The 21,610-nt window shown below is 40.2% G+C and overlaps 1 protein-coding gene across 1 annotated transcript; it reads left to right on the forward strand.

Moving 5' to 3' along the window:
• The first annotated feature begins 5,509 nt into the window (after nucleotides 1-5,509).
• Nucleotides 5,510-21,566, forward strand: LOC127964782 (zinc-binding protein A33-like). The gene is made up of 6 exons (XM_052565114.1): nucleotides 5,510-6,120; nucleotides 6,374-6,469; nucleotides 6,690-6,920; nucleotides 7,002-7,024; nucleotides 7,095-7,216; nucleotides 18,626-21,566. The coding sequence occupies exons 1-6, from the start codon at nucleotides 5,725-5,727 to the stop codon at nucleotides 19,108-19,110; spliced, it is 1,353 nt and encodes a 450-aa protein (XP_052421074.1). The 5' UTR covers nucleotides 5,510-5,724; the 3' UTR covers nucleotides 19,111-21,566.
• The last annotated feature ends 44 nt before the right edge of the window (nucleotides 21,567-21,610 follow it).

The raw sequence follows: 21,610 nt of genomic DNA on the forward strand, positions 1-21,610 counted from the left end.
TGTTATTAGTGCTGTCAATCGATTAAAAAAAATTAACTAATTAATCGCACAATTTTTTAAAATTAATCGCGATTAATCGCGATTAATCGCAATTAAAAGACTGAAACTTTTTGGATATGTAAATGTAAAATGTAAATAATTAATGTAAACTCAAGACAAAGAAACTATTTAAATTCAAAATATGATTGTTTATTGGAATTTTTGTTTAACTTGTAACAATCAATCAATATCCTCCAAATTAACTGTTGGCTTGAAAGCCATATTTATTACAGAAATAAAAACACAGGCATGTAAGTACCATTTGAATTTCAAAACAATCAATGCCAATAATAGACAAAAATGATTTCCATGTTGAATTCTAAGTGGACTGCAAAAAAATTCCAAAGTATAGTCATTGCCAGTGCTTTAAGTGGGCCGGTACGCACCGGTACTCAGTACCGCCACTTCCAAATATAGCTCTTGAGCGTACCGCCACCTCTCCGTGCGCCCAGAACGTGCTTGTAGCGTACCGGTACGCTCATTTGGACATCTGTTTTAATAGAGGTCTTAATATTTTACCTGCACTGCCGATTTTCAGAGCGCCCTTCACAATGCAAGCTTCCTAATTCATCCCACCCAGAGCAGAAACTACATTACCCATTCACCCTTAAGTTATACAAGTGAATAGCGCATGTGTCGCTTTTCCCACTGTTAAGTGTCAACAACTCAACGTGGCCGGAGAAGGTGTGTGAAACTTGTTGTGAGTTATACTAAAGCAAAATCTTGAGTATTTATTGTCTGATAAACATTAAAAATTGTCTGCGGAGGTTGAGTCGTCCTGCAGCCCGCGCTGGCTGTTCATTTGATGCAGCATCTTTTTTCTAAGTTCTAAAAAAATACTGTAGACGGCAAGGCACAAATTTAGATATTCATTTATCTAATTAATCTATAGCCTATGCACAAAGACAATATGATCTTTTTGTCCCCTTTTTGTTTTAAAGCTTGATGAAGAGAGAGAGCGCAAGTTGCTGCAGCTGAGGAGGACAGTGATGCACGCGCACAGGAGTGATTGACAGTTCGCGGCACTGTGTACAAAAAATACACAATTATTTCGTTTATTTTCGTTTAAGCTTATTAACGTTAGCGTTACAGAAAGGTCTGATTTACGCACTGTTACAGTCATTGTTTTTTTTGTTTTTTAAACAATGACATTTGAGTTCATGATTTTAATGTTGCTGTTTCTTGTGGCAGACTGAATGAAGAGTAATGTTTCTTGTGGCAGACTGAAGAGTAATCCGGCAGAGTTTTATACTGAAACTTTCCGTCTAAAAGTCCTTCCTTGGTCTTATCCATATTTCTTTGCACGTTGAACACACATAGGCCACAACTGGAAATAAAAAAAACTGCAACCGCGTTAATTGCGGTATTTTTTTTTAACGCGTTAAATATTTCAAATTAATCGAATGCGTTAACGCGCTAATTTTGACAGCACTAGTTGTTATATGAATATCTGAACACACAAAACATCCAAAGAAAGAACAGGGTAGTTACCTTGTAAACAAAACAAACAAAAATATTCTAGCTTCATGCATTCTTAAAAAATAGAAAAAAAGAAATAACATTCTTCTTCACTTGTGTTTTTGTTGAAATTCAATACAGAAGATGTGTACTAGCGCCCTCTACTGTATAACAATGAAAACACGGATTCTAGGAGTATAGCTCAAATTTATTTAGACTTTTTGTAAGTATAAGTCAAGTATACTTGTCATTTTAAGTATATCTCTGAGGAGTAAAGCACATTTCTGAGAAGTACATGAAAAGAAAACTAAAGGCATACTTTCCTTCTCTTTTTTAAGGGATAGTTTACAAATTGATGATTTTTCAAGCTTAATATCAATTGAACCAACTGCTTCACAAAATAATTCACTGTTTTTTAAATTAAATAAAATTAATACATTTAGCAGACGCTTTTATCCAGAGCAGCTTACATTGCATTCAGGCTAACAATTTTCTCCTAACATGTTTTCTCTGGGATTCGAACCCCCAACCTTGCATTTGCTAACGCAATGCATCTCCACTTGAGCTACAGGGAAAGGAGAAAAATTTAGGGTTTAAAACACCACACACTGTTGATGCCTGCTGTACTGACTCGAAAATTGACTCAACTCAAATTCAGATTTCTTTTACCCCAATAGAAAGCATATTTACACTGAATCAGAATCAATCCCTATCTACTATATAGTGCACTTAGTGCCATTCACCATACAGAAAATACTAACTCTGTGAACAATTGACCAATTACAGCTGCCTTTTCAGAATATATAGAGAGCATTTGATTGGACAAAGTTTGGTGAGAAGCTGCGGTGCAGGGTGATGTTATCAAAATCCTTGATCCATAGTGGCTTAAGTCAGAGACTAAGTTTTGAACGCTTATATCTTCTAAATGCAAACTAGTTTATAGCTATCTTTAAGGCTGAAATATTCATACTAAAAAACAATAAACTTCCATTGATTTCATGGGGATCTGTCATCACTTACTCATATTCTTTCAGACCTACTGAATATGTCTTTCTTTATCTTCATTTCAAAGAGTCGATTCATTTCAAAGAGTTGATCAAACAGTTTGCAAACTGGTATGAATTGGTCCACGAATAGTTCAAAGCAAAAAGATTATTAAAACTACAAACCATGGAATTATCATGTTTTAAGAGATGAGTACTAATTTATGTATTAAGAAATGTGCTACTATCACAGAGTAAGAAATGAACATTTGTTTCTAAAAGAGTTTTTGGTTGCCCTACCCATAGTCTTGCACTGCCAGACCTTAAGATTGACAGCAGAAGGTTTGGGGACCACTTTGAATGGCCAAGGACCACCCAAGAGGCCAAAAACAGACAGATAAAGCCTGGGACACGACAAGCCAACTGGACATCGGACAACGTTGGCCAAGCAACTTAAAATGAAGAAAGTTTTTAACATTGTTTACCTTTCATATGTCAGTGTATATCTTGTATGTTCTTGTATAGGTTTCTCCTTCTAAATCCTGAATGTATACTATTGATAGCTGCTAATAAGTGGGACATTCACATTGACTCCACCGTGAAAAAGGCCCAGCAGAGACTGTACTTCCTTCGCCAGCTGAGGAAGTTTAACCTGCCACAGGAGCTGCTGAAACAGTTCTACTCCACCATCATTGAATCCATCCTCTGCACTTCAGTAACTGTCTGGTTCAGCTCAGCTTCTAAATCTGACCTCAGAAGACTACAGAGAGTATTCCGGACTGCTGAGCGAATCATTGGTACAACTCTCCCATCTATTCAAGAACTGTACTTATCCAGAGCGAGAAAAAGGGCTGTCAAAATCACTCTGGACCCCTCACATCCAGCACACTCCCTCTCTGAACTGTTTCCATCTGGTCGATGCTACAGAGCACTGAGCACCAGAACGACCAGACACAGGACCAGTTTCTTCCCTCAGGCAATCCATCTCATGAACCCTTGACAATAATTGTGGAACACACACTATTTATACTGACATACACTTATTTATCTTACACACATACTTAGTCTACACTTCAAATTTCCACATTTGAACAATTCATTCAGGGATCATACATCACTATAGTGATTTACATTTGTTACACAGCCTTTTGAAACTGGAACTGCTGTTCTGTTCTGGAGCAATGGTGGGTGGTTTCTTTATTTGCTATTCAAATACATTGATTTGACATTATAATGCCAATATGCACTGTGCCCTGGCCCCATGTTAGCAAACTAGCCAGGTACACGTGTTAGCCAGGTAACCTTACATGTGAACCAGTCATCTTGTCAATCTTACAATGTTTTAGCTAGTCATTAAGTGTGTCCCTGGCTTTAGGTTGCATGTCAGTATTTATGATTTCTTATACTTCCCAAATCTGATCATTACTAGACTATATTACTAACTCTGGATCATATTTCAGTAACTATACAAGAATATTTTGTGAAAGCATGGATGCATGATTTGTTTTATTTGTTTATCTATTAGTTATTTTCACCTGTAAGGATGTTAGCAAATGATTGTGATGATGTCGCCTATTGTTCTCTGTGTTTCAGGATGTGTCCAGTCTTTCCAAGGGGACAAAGAGATCGAAATTAAGAACCGAAAAGGACGGAGTCACCAAAACAACACCAGAAGCAGAATGTATCTGTTAAATTGAAATGTTTGTCAAATGCCAACACCAAACTGAAAAAAATACAAGTAAACCGAATTGTAGAAAAACTTGGAAGGAAATAAAAGATGAAATTCTACATGTTTGTGATATTACTGACCGATATTGGGGAACTTTAGATCAATTAATAGAATGTGTCAGGGATATGGATTTCTGGCCAGCTGTATTTTTCCTCTTTGTGTGTCTGTGCTTGTGTGTTTGTGAGGTGTGTGTCGCAGGGTGTGGCTGTGCACTCCTTTCTGTGGCTGATTTCTGAATGTGAGTCACCAGCTGCCAATCAACTCATCTGCCTCCAGTGTTTAAACTCTGGGTCTTCAGTCACTTTCTGTCAGATAGTTCAGTCTGCTGATGTGGTACTGTGCTAAAGCCTCCCAGTGTCTGTGCACCAGTTTTTGGGTGTTTTGTTAGAGTTGTAATTCTGTTTCTCCTGTGCTTTAGATCTCACTCCACCTGCATTCATCCTGCCACTCCCATTCAGCAAACTATTCTCTCTGCTCTTCCAACATGTTTGACCTGTTTGGTTTCCAGCCCACCTCATCCAACAATCTTTAACAGAAGAGGAGAGATCGATTGTGTTGCTTGACTTTTGGCAATACATCAATTTTATTTGCATCATTTTTAGTCTGTTTATACTTTTGGGTCCAAAGCTGACCTCACACTGACCACAGTATAAGAATCATGTGAGCTCATGGTGACATCATTGTGAGATCAAATTGTCGACTGGGTCAGAACTGACGAGATTTGTGTCTGTGGGTTCACTATCAGTGGGTTCCCTAATGAACAAAGAATTGAAAGTATGGGATTTCTAGAATACTCAAATATCTAAATGAATATACAATCAATATCTGTGATCAGCTCTTAATTAGAAATATTGCCTAAATGATCACTTAAATTTGGTTTCAGATTGGACATGGAGCTAGACCAAAATTTAAACTAAATCCTGATCAATATAAAAGCGCAAGTGAAATTAAACCTTCGACCAGGCCACCGCTTTTGGGTTGAGGGTGGATTCTTACAACATCACCAGTCCTATTTAAAAATATTAATCAGACTTCCATAAATAAAGTAATATCTCAGCCAATGTATTTTCTGTGATGATTTTTTTTTATCAACCGTACATCTCAACAAGTGACAACAGAATATCTGTAACTCTGAACCAGTACAAATGTGAATCAGCTTCAAGATTTTTGTAGAAACACGTCATCTGATCGAGTGTGAGCCAGCAAGTCACATGACACACACCAGCCAATAGGATAAATATATATATAATTGGCTCCTTTTAGGGTTGAATGTTAAAGGGTTAAACACAAAAGGTGATCAGAAGCTCCACCCTCTTACAACACTAACCAGGAGGAGACTGACTTGTTATTTCACCTTTGTGTCACACTGAATTTCCTCTCTTTGACAAAAGCAACAAAGAATCAGCCATCAGTGAACAACGAAGAGAAAGATTTTGAAGAGATTTAGTGATTCTCGTGATTTTTCCTTTTTGCAAGTCATTCAGAAGGTGAAAGTACAGAGCTCAAACAGTGAAAATGGCTTCATCATCTGAATGTGACTATAATTGTCCCGTGTGCTGTGAAATCTTCAAGACTCCTGTTCTTTTATCATGTAGTCACAGTTTCTGTAAAGAGTGTCTGCAACAGTTCTGGAGAACCAAGAAAACTCAGGAGTGTCCTGTCTGCAGTAGAAGATCTTCAACAGATCTTCCTCCAGAAAATCAGGCGTTACAAAACTTGTGTGAGTCGTTCCTGAAGGACAGAAATGAGAAGCATTCATCAGGATCTGAGGAGATCTGCAGTTTACACAGTGAGAAACTCGAACTCTTGTGTCTGGAGGACAAACAGCCGGTGTGTGTCGTGTGCAGAGATTCACAAAAAGATGTCAATCACACATTTAGACCAATCAGTGAAGTGGTTTCATCATATAAGGTAGGTATAGCTCTCTGTCATTTTACTCTACTTAATGAAATATACTCTGATGTGAAAAAGTATTTGCCCCATACTGGTTTCTTCTGTTTTTCCGTGCACTAAATAGTGTTATACTAAAGTGTAGTTATACTGGGTAAGACCTCTCAACCAATTTCATGCTGTTGAAAAGTTTGATTTAAGTGTATTTTGTTTTAACAAAAATTATTTCTCTTCAGTGTAATCTGCTGTTTTATATATATTTATTCAACTCCAGGAGGAGATCAATACAGCACTGGAGTCCTTGAAGGAGAAATGTAAAAAGACGGGAAACATAGAAGAAGAGTTTGAGAAAACAGTTCAACACATCAAGGTGAGGACACAGAATCAAGAGTCACTTTCAGTACAGGTGTAGGTCACTATACACCATTATTATTTGTTTTCATTAATATAATGGATGCCAGTTTATTATTGTAAATGATGAGCAGAAATCTATTATATGTCTGGTGTCTGAGTTTCTCTTGGATCTGATTGATGTGATGTATTGATGTGTGTTGATTGAGATGATTGAAGTGAATGTGATTTGATTTCAGTCTCAAGCTGAGGACACAGAGCGTCAGATTAAACAGCAGTTTGAGAAGCTTCATCAGTTTCTCAGAGATGAAGAAGAAGCTACAATCACTGCACTGAGAGAGGAAGAGGAGCTGAAGACACAGATGATGAAGGAGAAGCTGGAAGAGATGAACACACACATCTCAGCTCTTACAAACACAATCAAAGACACGGAGGAGATGATGAAAGCCAGTGACTTCTGCTTTCTGAAGGTCTGATTTCAGATCATCCATTGATTGACTGATTGATGATTGATTGAGTTGTTGATGATCAATGGTGTGTTTGTTCTGCAGGAGTTTCCAGTCACGATGGAAAGGTGAGTGATCTTCTCTCTCTCTACTTCTGATCCAAGGCCACTTCAGTTCTGATCCTGATTGTTTTAACAGAGTCCAGATCTCATCGCCGCCGGATCCACAGATGCCTTCTGGAGCTTTGATTGATGTGCCACGATACTTGGGCAACCTGCTCTTCAGAGTCTGGAAGAAGATGCAGGACATCGTCCAGAACAGTGAGTCAGGAGAAGATCTGTGCTGTTACACACACACTGGAAGTGATGCATGAGGGAACATTTACAGATTTCAGCATTATGTATGAATAACCAGATGAGTGCCTACACCAAAATGAGCCGCAAACAAGAGAAGAACAACTTTTCTCCACTAGATATTTACAGTTAAAGCGATACAGCAGATCTCTTTCAAATTTTCAAGCATATATTTACTGTAACAACACTGAGAGTATAGCTGCACGATCCTGGATAAACTGAGAATCATTACTTTTTTTAATTTGAAATAGAGATCAATATTCTAAACAAAACTAAAAAGTTTGAGAAAAAATATTAATTGGTGCAAATTATTTAACAGTTATTAATTAATTTTATTTCAGTAATTCAACTCAAATTGTGAAACTGGTGTATTAAATAAATTCAATGCACACGGACGGAAGCAGTTTAAGTCTTTGGTTCTTTTAATTGTGATGATTTTGGCTCACATTTAATAAAAACCCACCAATTCACTTCTGTAACCCCTTTGAATTGTACATTCATATTTTCTTATTTTTTTTAGTCCTACAGTAAAATTATTTATAACTATTTTTGTTTTGTGTGCTAAGAAAAAGAAACTGGTATCTTTGGTGCAGTACTTTGATGAACCACTAGAGGGTGGTTAACTCCGCGGTATGTTGAGAGTCGATGTATATTGAATTCAGACGAAGAAGCCAGCTGAACATGCACGCACGAGGTTAGCATGAGATTGCACAAACGATTTAATTTCAATATGTTTCTTCGTTTTTATGTGTATATTCTTTTATAAAGGATGTTATTAATCGTTTAGGTTGCTAATTCATCCTGTAACTGAGGAAAAAAAACACCAGTCAATGCTTTTGATTACTGGTTTGTCTTTTACGAGAACTCTGGTGAGTTTTGCTTATGTATGCATTACTTTGACATTCAAATTGACATTCATCTTTCACTTTATATGTCCTTAAAACCAATCAGAGTTATATATGACGTTTTAGGAATTATTTTTGTATGTTTAAAAGGTCAAATTGGCATAGAGTTAATTTGTGTACAACGTTAGTTTAACTGTTTTGGTTAAATGATTGCATCTATAAGTATGTAAATGCACCAAATGGAAAAAAAGGTGTTGTACAACAGGATATTTTGTATATTTAAGCACTTTTATGTGTTTAAGCATGCTTATGTGCACTTTTGTGTTCACATGTTAGATTAACATTTGTACTCGCAGACATTTTGTGCAGCTGATAGTGAATGTCGGTGTAGAAATTGTTGACATTTAGAAATGTTTAATGTGACTGCATTGTTTTGTGCAGATTGGTTTTTTTTGTATGCGGTCTCTGTTTGAGGATTCACCTTTTGAACGGCGAGCCAGACCCTGATCTACGATTCAAAAGAATCATCTTGATTCAACACGGATCCGAACTGCGAGCTAAGCACATACACACTACCCGGGTAGAAAACACAAAGAGGCCTTTATACACAATGGACATTTGAAACTTTTACACACACATACACACAAGGGATCCAGAAGGACTATTGAGACTTTTTGTTTGGTTTTATTTTATTTTATTCCTTGACTTCACATTCTTGAGTGGAAACCAGAAAAATTGTGATTTCATGCACATTGTGAAGAATTGTTCACTCAAAGTTTTTTAGTCTCTGCAATAAAATTGCCGGCTGTTAATTGTTTAAATTTACATTTGTCTCAAACTTTTTCATTTAAATCCTCCTAGAGTCGAACCTAGGCCTTATTTAACCTTTCTTGGGTAAATACACTAGACTCTTATTCTGTTTCCCCTGTTACATCCCTTTTTGTGGCGAGCACAGCCAGGAGGATTTTTCTAAATAGCCGGTTACAAGTACATTGAGACAGTAGTGAAATTCCAAGCTTTATTATCTGAAGTAATTTCTTTTTTTGTGTGATTTAGCGCAATGAGTATGTCTGATATTGAGAAGTGTTACAATGTGAAAGCACGACATTCATTATGTGTGTTAGGCATTACTGATAATGACACAGATGATGACATTATTGCGACTTTTGAGAATTATGGGGTCATTGTGAAAGTAGTGAGAGTAGCCTCCTCTACTGAGCAGACGGGACAGGCCGTCATTATAGTGGAGTTTGATTCACACACTCCAGTCACACGTCTTGAGCCTAATTTCCCCCTAGAAATTAAGAGTGTGCGAAACCCAGCAGTTGCATGGTATGCAGATAACATCAAAGTGCTAGCACAGCCCTCATCACAGCCCCCTGCCCAAGCGCAAAGTTTATCCATGGAGTCAAGTGATGACACTGATAAAACTGTTTCCGAAGAGGTCTCTTCTGACAACAGTGACTATATCCCAAAGAGATATATAAAAAGACAACCACTGAAGAAGCCAAAATCAAAGTCAAGTGCCCTTAGTTCAGACAGCAAGCCTGGTCCTGCTGTGAGGAAAAAAACACCAAGGCCTGCCTTTAACACACTTACCAATGACGATCTAAACCCTCCCGAGATCCAGCGCATAGTAGTTGAGCATGTCATCAAAAATGATGCTTTTTCTGCGCAGACCCACTCCAAATGGCTGCGTTCCTTCTCAGGAAAAGTACCTAAGCCCCCAGGTGAAGCTGACTTTGATACTTGGTGTCTTCATGTTGACCTTCTGTTGCAGGATTCTCTCCCAATAGATATCCAGCGAAGGAAAATCTTAGAAAGCCTCTTGCCACCAGCTTCTGATGTAGTTAAACAGCTTGGTTCTACAGCTCCTCCTAGAGACTACGTGAAGCTTCTAGACTCTGCATACGGCTTAGTTGAAGATGGTGATGAAATCTTTGCCCGTTTCCTGAACACCAACCAAGATCCTGGTGAGAAAGCATCAGATTACTTGCAAAGATTGCAAACACTGCTCAGTACTGCGGTGAGGAGAAATGGTGTAAAGCAGTCATCTGCAGATCGTCAGTTGCTGAAACAATTTCAGCGTGGTTGCTGGGATCACTCGTTAATACTTACCCTTCAGCTGGAAGCCAAAGCCAAGACACCACCTGACTTTGCAGAGCTCTTGTTGCTGCTTAGGACTGAGGAAGACAGACGTGCCTTAAAACTGGACAGAATGCAACGACACTTAGGCAGTTCAAAGCACAAAGCTGCGATTCATAAACAATCTGTTGTTGACATGTCTCCTTACAGTGACTCAAGTGTGTTGCAGACCTACATTTCAGAAACAGAGGCTTTGAGAAAACAGGTGGCTGATCTCCAGATGCAGCTTAGATCCTCCAAATCTGAAAAAAAGAAGAAACATGAGTCCAAATTGACAGAATACCCAAGCACGGTGACACCTAAAGTGGAGATGCAAGCTCAGCAAGTGACTGCTAAACCACCAAAACCCTGGTTTTGTTTTAGATGTGGTGAAGATGGCCACATAGCTCGGACATGTGAAGGTTCCATCAACAAAGCGCTTGTGGACCAAAAGTACAAAGAGCTCAAAGTGAAACAAGATGAATGGAAAGTGAAAAATGGAGTACCGTTAAACTGGACGGGGTTTCAGTAACGGGACATACTGGGGCCCATTGCAGCAAAGAATGTCCCAATGAACTGAACCAAAAGGAAGCAAAGTGTCAAGCTCACTCATGTCTTCTTTCTCATGAAAGTGAGTTAATCTCTAGCATAATTGGTCCTAAATGCACAGCTGAAATCATCATTGAAGGACAGGTTTGCAACTCTCTTCTTGATTCAGGGTCACAGGTAACCACTGTGTCCAAGTCCTTTTATGACACACATCTGTCATCCTCTCCAATCCTCTCTCTTGATGATCTTATTGAAATTGAAGGAGCTGGGGGGCAGAATGTACCATACTTGGGCTATACTGAAGTTAGCATACATTTTCCAGAGAAAATTGCTGGAAAAGCTGAAACTGTTTCCACCCTTGCACTTGTCATACCTGACTATAAATTCAATGCTGAAGTCCCAGTACTGGTTGGTACCAACACCCTTGACACATTGTTTAAATCTTGTGTTGCAAACGACAACAGTTATGCTGCTCCCAAGGACAAATTCCAACATGCACCCCTTTTGAATATTTTGTTGCGCAGATACATCCTGGGACAAAGTGATGGTAAAGTGGGCCAAGTCAAACTACAGGGTCAGAAATGCATCACCATTCCAGCGGGTCAAAAGATGGTCCTGGATGGGTATGCTAGGAATGTGTCAACGGTTGCTGATGCTCCACTTGTAGTAGAGCCATCCACTCACTCCAACCTCACCAGTGGTCTGCTTTTGTGCAGCTACGTCCTGACCAGTCCCAGACGGACCTCATTTAAAGTACCCATTATCCTGCAGAATGAAACGAAACACGAAATCACACTTCCAGCTAACTGTTGTTTAGCTGAACTCTATGCTCCATCAGCTCTGTCCTCATTAAGGAACACCTCAATTAAAGAGGAGAAGCCGAGTGTTGTGTCTTCCACTACTAAAGTCGGCTGCAATGCAGTATGTTCTACAAATCCTGAAAATAAGATGACGTTTGACTTCACAGACTCATCTCTCTCTGAAGAGTGGAAAACTAGAATTACAAGAAAGCTCAACTCCATTCCTGAAGTATTTGCAATGGGTGACCTTGATTATGGGCACACTTCAGCTGTCAAGCACAGAATTCGGCTTTCAGATCCAACTCCTTTTAAACAGAGAGTGAGACCCATCCATCCCTCAGATTATGAAGCTGTCAGGCTTCATCTCCAGGAGCTTAAAGATGCAAACATAATTCGTGAGTCGGAAAGCCCCTTCGCTTCGCCAATAGTCATCGTAAAGAAGAAGAACGGTGCTATCCGCCTGTGCATAGACTACAGAAAACTAAATAATCAGACGATCAAAGATGCCTATGCACTGCCTAACATTGAGGAAACGTTCTCTGCATTGACAGGATCCAAATGGTTTTCTGTCATGGATCTTAAGTCAGGTTACTATCAGGTGGAGGTTGAAGAGGAAGATAAGTATAAAACGGCATTTGTAACACCTATGGGATTCTGGGAATTTAATAGGATGCCGCAGGGAGTGACTAATGCCCCTAGTACATTTCAGCGAGTCATGGAAAAGTGCATGGGCACCTTGCATCTCAAAGAAGTACTTGTCTTCCTCGACGATCTCATAGTTTTCTCAAAAAGCCTGGAGGAACACGAAGAGCGCCTCATGAAAGTCCTGAACCAGCTGAAAGAGTTTGGTCTAAAACTATCTCCAAGCAAATGCCACTTTTTTATGAAATCTGTGAATTATCTGGGACATATTGTATCGGAGAAAGGTGTAGAAACAGACCCTGAAAAAATCTCTGCACTCACCACCTGGCCAAAGCCGACAAATATCAGTGAGCTGAAGTCCTTTTTGGGTTTCACTGGGTATTATAGGAGGTTTGTAAGGGACTACTCCAAAATTGCCAAACCATTAAATGCACTAACAGTCGGCTATTGTCCACCTCGAAGGAATGCAAAGGGTTCTAAGCCTGTCTCCAATTCTGATTTCAAGAAACCTTTTGGTGATAGATGGACGCCTGAGTGTGACACCGCATTCCGGGCACTAATTCAGAAGTTGACCACAGCCCCGGTGTTGGGATTTGCGAATCCAAAACTGCCGTACATCTTGCATACAGATGCTAGTCTCCATGGTCTTGGTGCTGCCTTGTACCAGGAACAAGATGGTCACATGAGGGTGATTTCATTTGCCAGCAGAGGGTTGTCAAACTGTGAAAAACGCTATCCCACCCACAAGTTGGAATTTTTAGCCTTGAAGTGGGCAGTGACGAATAAGTTTTATGACTATCTGTATGGGGCTGAGTTCACGATCATGACTGATAATAACCCCCTCACATATATATTAACATCTGCCAAGCTTGACGCTGCAGGACACCGGTGGCTTGCAGCCCTGTCTACTTTCAATTTCAGCATCCAATACAGGGCTGGAAAGAAAAATCAAGATGCTGATGGTCTCTCCAGGCGTCCACATGATCAAGTAGACACTGATAACAGTTCCCAGGTTGAGGATGACCGCATTAGTCAGTTCATTTCCCGGTTTCTGAATGAGGAAAATAGAGTTTCTTTTCCTAAGGAAGCAGTGGGAGCCGTTTGTCAAAAGCATCAACTCTACAGAAGCACTGTGGAAGACAGAGATGCCAATTTGCCTGTTGCTCTGGAATGTCTTGCCGTTGATGCCAACGCCATCCCAGTTGAATTCTCCCAAGCTGAATTTCTTCCTGGTTCCAGCACCCTTCCTAGGATGTCGCAACATGATTGGGCTGTAGAGCAAGCAAATGATCCTGTCATAAGCAGAGTGACTCACCTCTTGAACACTGGGAAACGTCTTTCTTACCGTGTCAGACAGGAAGAAACCAGAGAAGTCCAACTTATGCTTCGACTGATGCACCAACTTGTAGTTCTTGATGGAGTCCTTTACAGGAAGCGAATGAATAGAGGAGAGCCCTTCTATCAGTTAGTTCTACCACAGAAGTATAAGGCAGTTGTCTTAGAAGCTTTGCATGACTCAGTAGGTCATATGGGAGTGGAGCGGACTTTGGATTTAGTTCGTACACGTTTCTATTGGCCGAGGATGTCATTGGATGTCGAAACCAAGGTCAGTATCTGTGAGAGGTGTATCAGAAGGAAGGCAAAAGCAGAAAAAACATCTCCCCTTGTTAACATCGAGACCAGCCGACCTTTAGAACTAGTCTGCATGGACTACCTTTCTCTTGAGCCAGATGGTAAAGGTACCAAGAACATTTTAGTCATCACTGATCACTTTACCAAGTATGCTGTAGCAATTCCAACTGCTGATCAAAAAGCAAGAACAGTTGCTAAAGCACTTTGGGGTAACTTCTTTATTCATTATGGGATACCAGAACGCCTGCACAGCGATCAGGGCAGAGATTTTGAATCTGCTGTGATCAAAGACCTTTGTCTTTTGCTGGGTATAAAGAAGACTAGGACCACTCCTTACCACCCACGTGGAAATCCCGTGGAGCGGTTTAACCGAACTCTTCTCCAAATGCTCGGAACTCTTCAAGAAGAAGACAAGATAAAATGGCGTGATTTTGTGCAGCCTCTGGTACATGCCTATAATTGTACGAAAAATGACACCACTGGGTTTTCTCCTTATCAGCTAATGTTTGGAAGACAGCCATGCCTTCCCATAGATGTAGCCTTTGGTATCAAGCCTGAAGGGGAAAAGAGAGTAAGTCATGCTGATTATGTCAAAAAGCTTCAAGAGAGCCTGCAAGAAAGCTACAAAATTGCTGTTGAATACAGTAAGAAGACAGCTCTTCGCAACAAGCAACGATATGACCTGAAGGTGAGAGAATCCACTTTACAAGCTGGAGACCGTGTTCTTGTCAAGAATGTTGGCATAAGAGGCAAGCACAAGATAGCTGACCGATGGAGCAAGACCATCTATCAAGTGATCAAGCAAATAGCTGATTCTCCAGTTTATGTCATAAAGCCTCTTACTGCTGAGGGACCTGAAAGAACCCTCCATCGAGATTTACTCCTGCCCTGTGGTTTCTTAACCCCCACCTATTCCAGTGATGAGGACAACAGGATGGAGGGAATGGAAAAAACGACTTGTTCTAGGAAAACGCTAATAGTTCCAGAGGATGACGACGAACAAGCGTATGATAGTGTTGGAGAACCAGATTTCTACTTCCCACAAATTATGCAGGATAAGACATATCCCACCATAACCATTGTCAAGGACGTGCCCTACATAAAAGAGGTGGAAGGAAGTTCCTGTGAGACAACACTGAATCCAAATGCACAACCATTTGAACCTTCTGGAGGTGTGGAAAGTTTTGATGTTGAATTTGAGCAATTGGATGGGAGAAACGCAGAGGAAGAAGTAGCTTTATCTGAAAAGGGAGAAACAAACTTACCAGATGACATCCTGGAAGAGAATGTGGGAAACTCACCTGTCAAGGAACTGGATTCTGAGGCTGTTGATGTCAACGATGATGAGTGTACTGAGGATTTGATCATGGATCGGATGGAACCTGTTGATGGAAAAAGAAATGGAATGAGGAAAGAGGATGATGACAGTGAAATACTAGTTGAGAATGTTGAAAGAAATGGAAATACACCTGTGCAGGAAATACCTGAGCCAGAGTCCAGACGTTCTACCAGAATCAGGGAGCCACCTGATAGGCTAACTTACACATCATTAGGAAACCCCTTAGTGTTAGTTATGCAATCCCTGTTAAGTGGGTTAAACAAAGCCTTCACACAAGCCCTTCAGTCAGATGATTTTCCTGAGGTTAGGATACTGACCCCTGATAGATCAGTGATTTTATAGGTACACTGCATGCAGAGACGCTTGCAGGTTCAGGAGGGGAGGATGTAACCCCTTTGAATTGTACATTCATATTTTCTTATTTTTTTTAGTCCTACAGTAAAATTATTTATAACTATTTTTGTTTTGTGTGCTAAGAAAAAGAAACTGGTATCTTTGGTGCAGTACTTTGATGAACCACTAGAGGGTGGTTAACTCCGCGGTATGTTGAGAGTCGATGTATATTGAATTCAGACGAAGAAGCCAGCTGAACATGCACGCACGAGGTTAGCATGAGATTGCACAAACGATTTAATTTCAATATGTTTCTTCGTTTTTATGTGTATATTCTTTTATAAAGGATGTTATTAATCGTTTAGGTTGCTAATTCATCCTGTAACTGAGGAAAAAAAACACCAGTCAATGCTTTTGATTACTGGTTTGTCTTTTACGAGAACTCTGGTGAGTTTTGCTTATGTATGCATTACTTTGACATTCAAATTGACATTCATCTTTCACTTTATATGTCCTTAAAACCAATCAGAGTTATATATGACGTTTTAGGAATTATTTTTGTATGTTTAAAAGGTCAAATTGGCATAGAGTTAATTTGTGTACAACGTTAGTTTAACTGTTTTGGTTAAATGATTGCATCTATAAGTATGTAAATGCACCAAATGGAAAAAAAGGTGTTGTACAACAGGATATTTTGTATATTTAAGCACTTTTATGTGTTTAAGCATGCTTATGTGCACTTTTGTGTTCACATGTTAGATTAACATTTGTACTCGCAGACATTTTGTGCAGCTGATAGTGAATGTCGGTGTAGAAATTGTTGACATTTAGAAATGTTTAATGTGACTGCATTGTTTTGTGCAGATTGGTTTTTTTTGTATGCGGTCTCTGTTTGAGGATTCACCTTTTGAACGGCGAGCCAGACCCTGATCTACGATTCAAAAGAATCATCTTGATTCAACACGGATCCGAACTGCGAGCTAAGCACATACACACTACCCGGGTAGAAAACACAAAGAGGCCTTTATACACAATGGACATTTGAAACTTTTACACACACATACACACAAGGGATCCAGAAGGACTATTGAGACTTTTTGTTTGGTTTTATTTTATTTTATTCCTTGACTTCACATTCTTGAGTGGAAACCAGAAAAATTGTGATTTCATGCACATTGTGAAGAATTGTTCACTCAAAGTTTTTTAGTCTCTGCAATAAAATTGCCGGCTGTTAATTGTTTAAATTTACATTTGTCTCAAACTTTTTCATTTAAATCCTCCTAGAGTCGAACCTAGGCCTTATTTAACCTTTCTTGGGTAAATACACTAGACTCTTATTCTGTTTCCCCTGTTACACTTCCATCAAATTAGAATATGATGACATGCCAATCAACTCAAAACACCTGCAAAGGTTTCCTGAGTCTTCAAAATGATCTCTCAGTTTGGTTCACTAGGCTACACAATCATAGGGAAGACTGCTGATCTGACAGTTGTCCAAAAGACAATCATTGACACCCTTCACAAGGAGGGTAAGCCACAAACATTCATTGCCAAAAAAGCTGGCTGTTCACAGAGTGCTGTATCCAAGCATGTTAACAGAAGGTTTACTGGAAGGAAAAAGTGTGGAAGAAAAAGACGCACAACCAACCAAGAGAACCGCAGCCTTATGAGGATTGTCAAGCAAAACCAATTCAAGAATTTGAGTGAACTTCACAAGGAATGGACTGGGGCTGGGGTCAAGAGCTGGGGTCAAGGCATCAAATGCCACCACACACAGACGTGTCAATGAATTTGGCTACAGTTGTCATACTCCTCTTGTTAAGCCACTCCTGAACCACAGACAACATCAGAGGCATCTTACCTGGGCTAAGGAGAAGAAGAACTGGACCGCTGACCAATGGTCCAAAGTCCTCTTTTCAGATGAGAGCAAGTTTTGTATTTCATTTGGAAACCAAGGTCCTAGAGTCTGGAGAAAGGATGGAGAAGCTCATAGCCCAAGTTGCTTGAAGTCCAGTGTTAAGTTTCCACAGTCTGTGATGATTTGGGGTTCAATGTCATCTGATGGGGTTGGTCCATTGTGTTTTTTGAAAACCAAAGTCACTGCATCCGTTTACCAAGAAATCTTGGAGCACTTCATACTTCCTTCAGCTGACCAGCTTTTTGAAGATGCTGAGTTCATTTTCCAGCAGGATTTGGCACCTGCCCATACTGCCAGAAGCACCAAAAGTTGGTTAAATGACCATGGTGTTGGTCACCAGACCTGAACCCCAGAGAGAATCTATGGGCTATTGTCAAGAAGAAGATGAGAAACAAGAGACCAAACAATGCAGATGAGCTGAAGGCCACTGTCAAAGAAACTTGGGCTTCCAGACCACCTCAGCAGTGCCACAAACTGATCACCTCCATGCCGCGCTAATTGAGGCAGTAATTAAAGCAAAAGGAGCTCCTACCAAGTACTGAGTACATGTACAGTAAATGAACATACTTTCCAGAAGGCCAACAATTCACTAAATGTTTTTTATTGGTCTTATGAAGTAATCTAATTTGTTGAGATCGTGAATTGGTGGGTTTTTGTTAAATGTGAGCCAAAATCATCACAATTAAAAGAATCAAAGACTTAAACTACATACGTCTGTGTGCACTTTTAATTTAATACACGAGTTTCACAATTTGAGTTGAATTACTTGAAATAACTAATCTAATTTATTGAGATGCACCTGTGTGTGTGTGTGTGTGTGTGTGTGTATAAATACCAATGTTCATATTAAAATTGTGTAAAAGTGGTTTGAATGAAGGATTCAGTGACTCTCTCATGAATATTTGTTTCATCACTGGATGAATCAGCGTTTTTGAGCGAATCTCTTGAATGAATGATTCAATGACAAACAAATTTTTTAACGGTCACTTTTCACTAACAATGCAATCGACACAAACATTATTTGAAGCGCCATTTAGTTTCAAAACGTGATTAGCTCTATTTTGGTCGCTATCATGGAAATCAGTGTTTATATCTGAACTATAAACATTTATCCCTGTATTTCTTTGATAATATGAACAACTGAAAGACAGATATAGTACTTTGTAGTTAAAAAGACTGTTTGTGTCTCACCAGCTCCTGTGATTCTGGATCCAAACACGGCTCATCCAGATCTCGCTGTGTCTGATGATCTGACCAGTGTGAGCTGGAGCAAGACCAATTACCTGCTTCCTGACAATCCAGAGAGATTCGACGGGTTTCTCTGTGTTCTGGGATCAGAGGGTTTTAACTCAGGAACACACTGCTGGGATGTGGAGGTTAAAGAGTGTCGATGGTGGATTGCTGGACTAACTACAGCATCAAATCCGAGGAAGCAATATGATTTCTTTAACAATGATGTCTGGAGTGTGAGGCAGGGAATGCTTGAGCCGTTTGGTTTTCTTGTTGAACAGGAAGTTGAGCGTGTGAGAGTTGATCTGGACTATGACAGAGGAACGGTGTCATTCTCTGATGCTGTAACTAACACACATCTACACACATTCACAACCACCTTCACTGACACACTCTTTCCTTTCTTCAGTAGTGACTCTCTGAAGATCTTACCATTCAATAGTCAGTAAATGTTACACCTGTAGTTCTGGATCAACCTGCTCTTTTACTGTCATCATGTTTCCAATATGTAATCCATATCATCATTTGTTCATCATGAGTTTAAATTAATATTTCAGTTATAAAGGTTAAATTATCATTTATTCATTGATGTATACAGACTTAAAAGTCCTTTTTAATCCACATCAGTTTTAAATGAAATATAATTACTATAGAAATACTTGATTAAAGCTGTTTACAAATCAGAATCTCAGACAAAATTCTCTGGAACTCATGGAAACCTCTTTAAAAGTTTAACACATTTTGATAATCCCTTTATCTTTTTTTTTTTTACATTTTTGTTTTAAATGAAAGGTTAAATGTTTGGTCATGGTAATTAGGGTTTATGTCATTTGTGACTGGATGGCTTATTCCTCCAGTTTTTAATGTATTGAAGGCGGGGCAATTGGAAGCAATAACCCATCTATAAGTAGTCCTGGAATCTCTATGGACACTCCCGATTGTCTTGGGGGAGTTCCTCCTTCCGTTAGCATCCCATGTGTGCTTTGTCATTTCTTGACTTCTTTGCATATTTCAGGTAAATGCAACGTACTTAGCCAGAGGCTTTGGGACTCAAACTATACCAAACAATATGGAAGCGTGATCGTTCGGCGTGCTAGACCGTGGTTATTGCTTGAAAAAGGCAATTGGGATCTTTCCTTCTTTGCCCAACCTTGTGTGTGGAGTGTGGTTGGAAGGAGTCACCCTTGTTCTGAAATCAAAGATAGAAGGAACACCACTTATTGTTTCATGTTGTTTGTCCCAGTGTCTTCCGGCAATTTATTGTCTCTTAGTTTGTGGGTTTTGTTTTGAACTTGTTTAATTTATTTATCTTTGAAAAATTGTTTAATGATTATTGTATGTGATTTCTTCCATCCATCCATCCATCATCTTCTGCTTATCCGGGGCCGGGTCGCGGGGGCAACAGTCTAAGCAGAGATGCCCAGACTTCCCTCTCCCTAGCCACTTCCTCCACCTCCAACATAGTCCCTCCAGCGTGTCCTAGGTCTTCCCCGGGGCCTTCTCCCGGTGGGACGTGCCTGGAACACCTCCCTGTGAAGGCGTCCAGGAGGCATCCGAAATAGATGCCCGAGCCACCTCAGCTGGCTCCTCTCGATGTGGAGGAGCAACGGCTCTACTCTGAGCTCCTCCCGAGTGACCGAGCTTCTCACCCTATCTCTAAAGGAGCGCCCAGCCACCCGACGGAGAAAGCTCATTTCGGCCGCCTGTATCCGGGATCTTGTCCTTTCGGTCATGACCCACAGCTCATGACCATAGGTGAGAGTAGTAACGTAGATTGACCGGTAAATCGAGAGCTTTGCCTTACAGCTCAGCTCCTTCTTCACCACGACAGACCGGTACAGCGACCGCATTACTGCAGAAGCTGCACCGATCCGTCTGTCAATCTCACGTTCCATCCTTCCCTCACTCGTGAACAAGACCCCAAGATACCTGAACTCCTCCACTTGAGGCAGGAACTCTCCACCAACCTGAAGTGGGCAATCCACCCTTTTCTGACTGAGAACCATGGCCTCAGACTTGGAGGTGCTGATTGTCATCCCAGCCGCTTCACACTCGGCTGCAAACCGTCCCAGTGCACGCTGAAGGTCCTGATCTGAGGAGGCCAACACGACAACAACATCCGCAAAAAGCAGCGACGAAATCCTATGGTCCCCAAACCAGACACTCTCCGGCCCTTGGCTGCACCTAGAAATTCATTCCATAAAAATTATGAACAGAACCGGTGGTTCTATCCCCAACTGCCATGCGATATTGCAGAGGAGTGTCAGCCAAGACAACAACCCCACAACATCCAGAGACTTGAGGTACTCGGTGCGGATCTCATCCATCCCTGGTGCCTTGCCACCCAGGAGCTTTTTAACTACCTCGATGACTTCAGCCCGGGTGATGGACGAGTCCTCCTTCGAGTCCCCAGCCACTGCTTCCTCAATGGAAGCAGTGTGATTTCTTGTCTTTGTAAATACATTTGAGGTCAGAGTGGTCAAAATTCTGCTGATTTGTTTTGTCTTGTTTATTTATTGATTGATTCCTTTCTTGAACTGATTGCTATCAGGGGAATTATCACGTCTATTTTAGTCTTGTAGTCTTTGGGGTTGGGTTTATTAGCTTTTTTGTGTCAAAGTGTTGGGTGGGTAAATGTACTAAGTTGGTCTCTATACCGATTTATCCTTGTGATCATTTGTTTATATGTGTGTACTTTTGGGGTGTGACTGATAGTGTGTTTCGGGTTGTGTTTGTGTTACTCTGTTACAGTTTTCAAAGAGTGATTGTGTGAATTCTCCTCCTTTTTGTGTGTAAACTCTTTTATGGTCCTTTTTAAGTGTGTAAACTCTTTTATGGTCCTTTTAAACTTTTTAAGTTTAGGCCTTGCCTTCCACCCTGTGTGTTATTGACTAGGTTTTTAATAAATTGGTCTTTATAAAGATACTTTTGTATGGTGCTCATGTCTCT

The sequence above is a fragment of the Carassius gibelio genome, chromosome B9 (assembly GCF_023724105.1).
Source record: "Carassius gibelio isolate Cgi1373 ecotype wild population from Czech Republic chromosome B9, carGib1.2-hapl.c, whole genome shotgun sequence".
NCBI lineage: Eukaryota > Metazoa > Chordata > Actinopteri > Cypriniformes > Cyprinidae > Carassius > Carassius gibelio.

Bases quoted from the DNA above. Each gene is read 5' to 3' on its own strand.
- LOC127964782 (XM_052565114.1), top strand. From the start codon at position 5,725: ATGGCTTCATCATCTGAATGTGACTATAATTGTCCCGTGTGCTGTGAA. The intron at 6,470-6,689 runs GTGAGGACACAG...ATTTGATTTCAG, and splicing joins AAACAGTTCAACACATCAAG to TCTCAAGCTGAGGACACAGA. The intron at 7,217-18,625 runs GTGAGTCAGGAG...GTGTCTCACCAG, and splicing joins GCAGGACATCGTCCAGAACA to CTCCTGTGATTCTGGATCCA.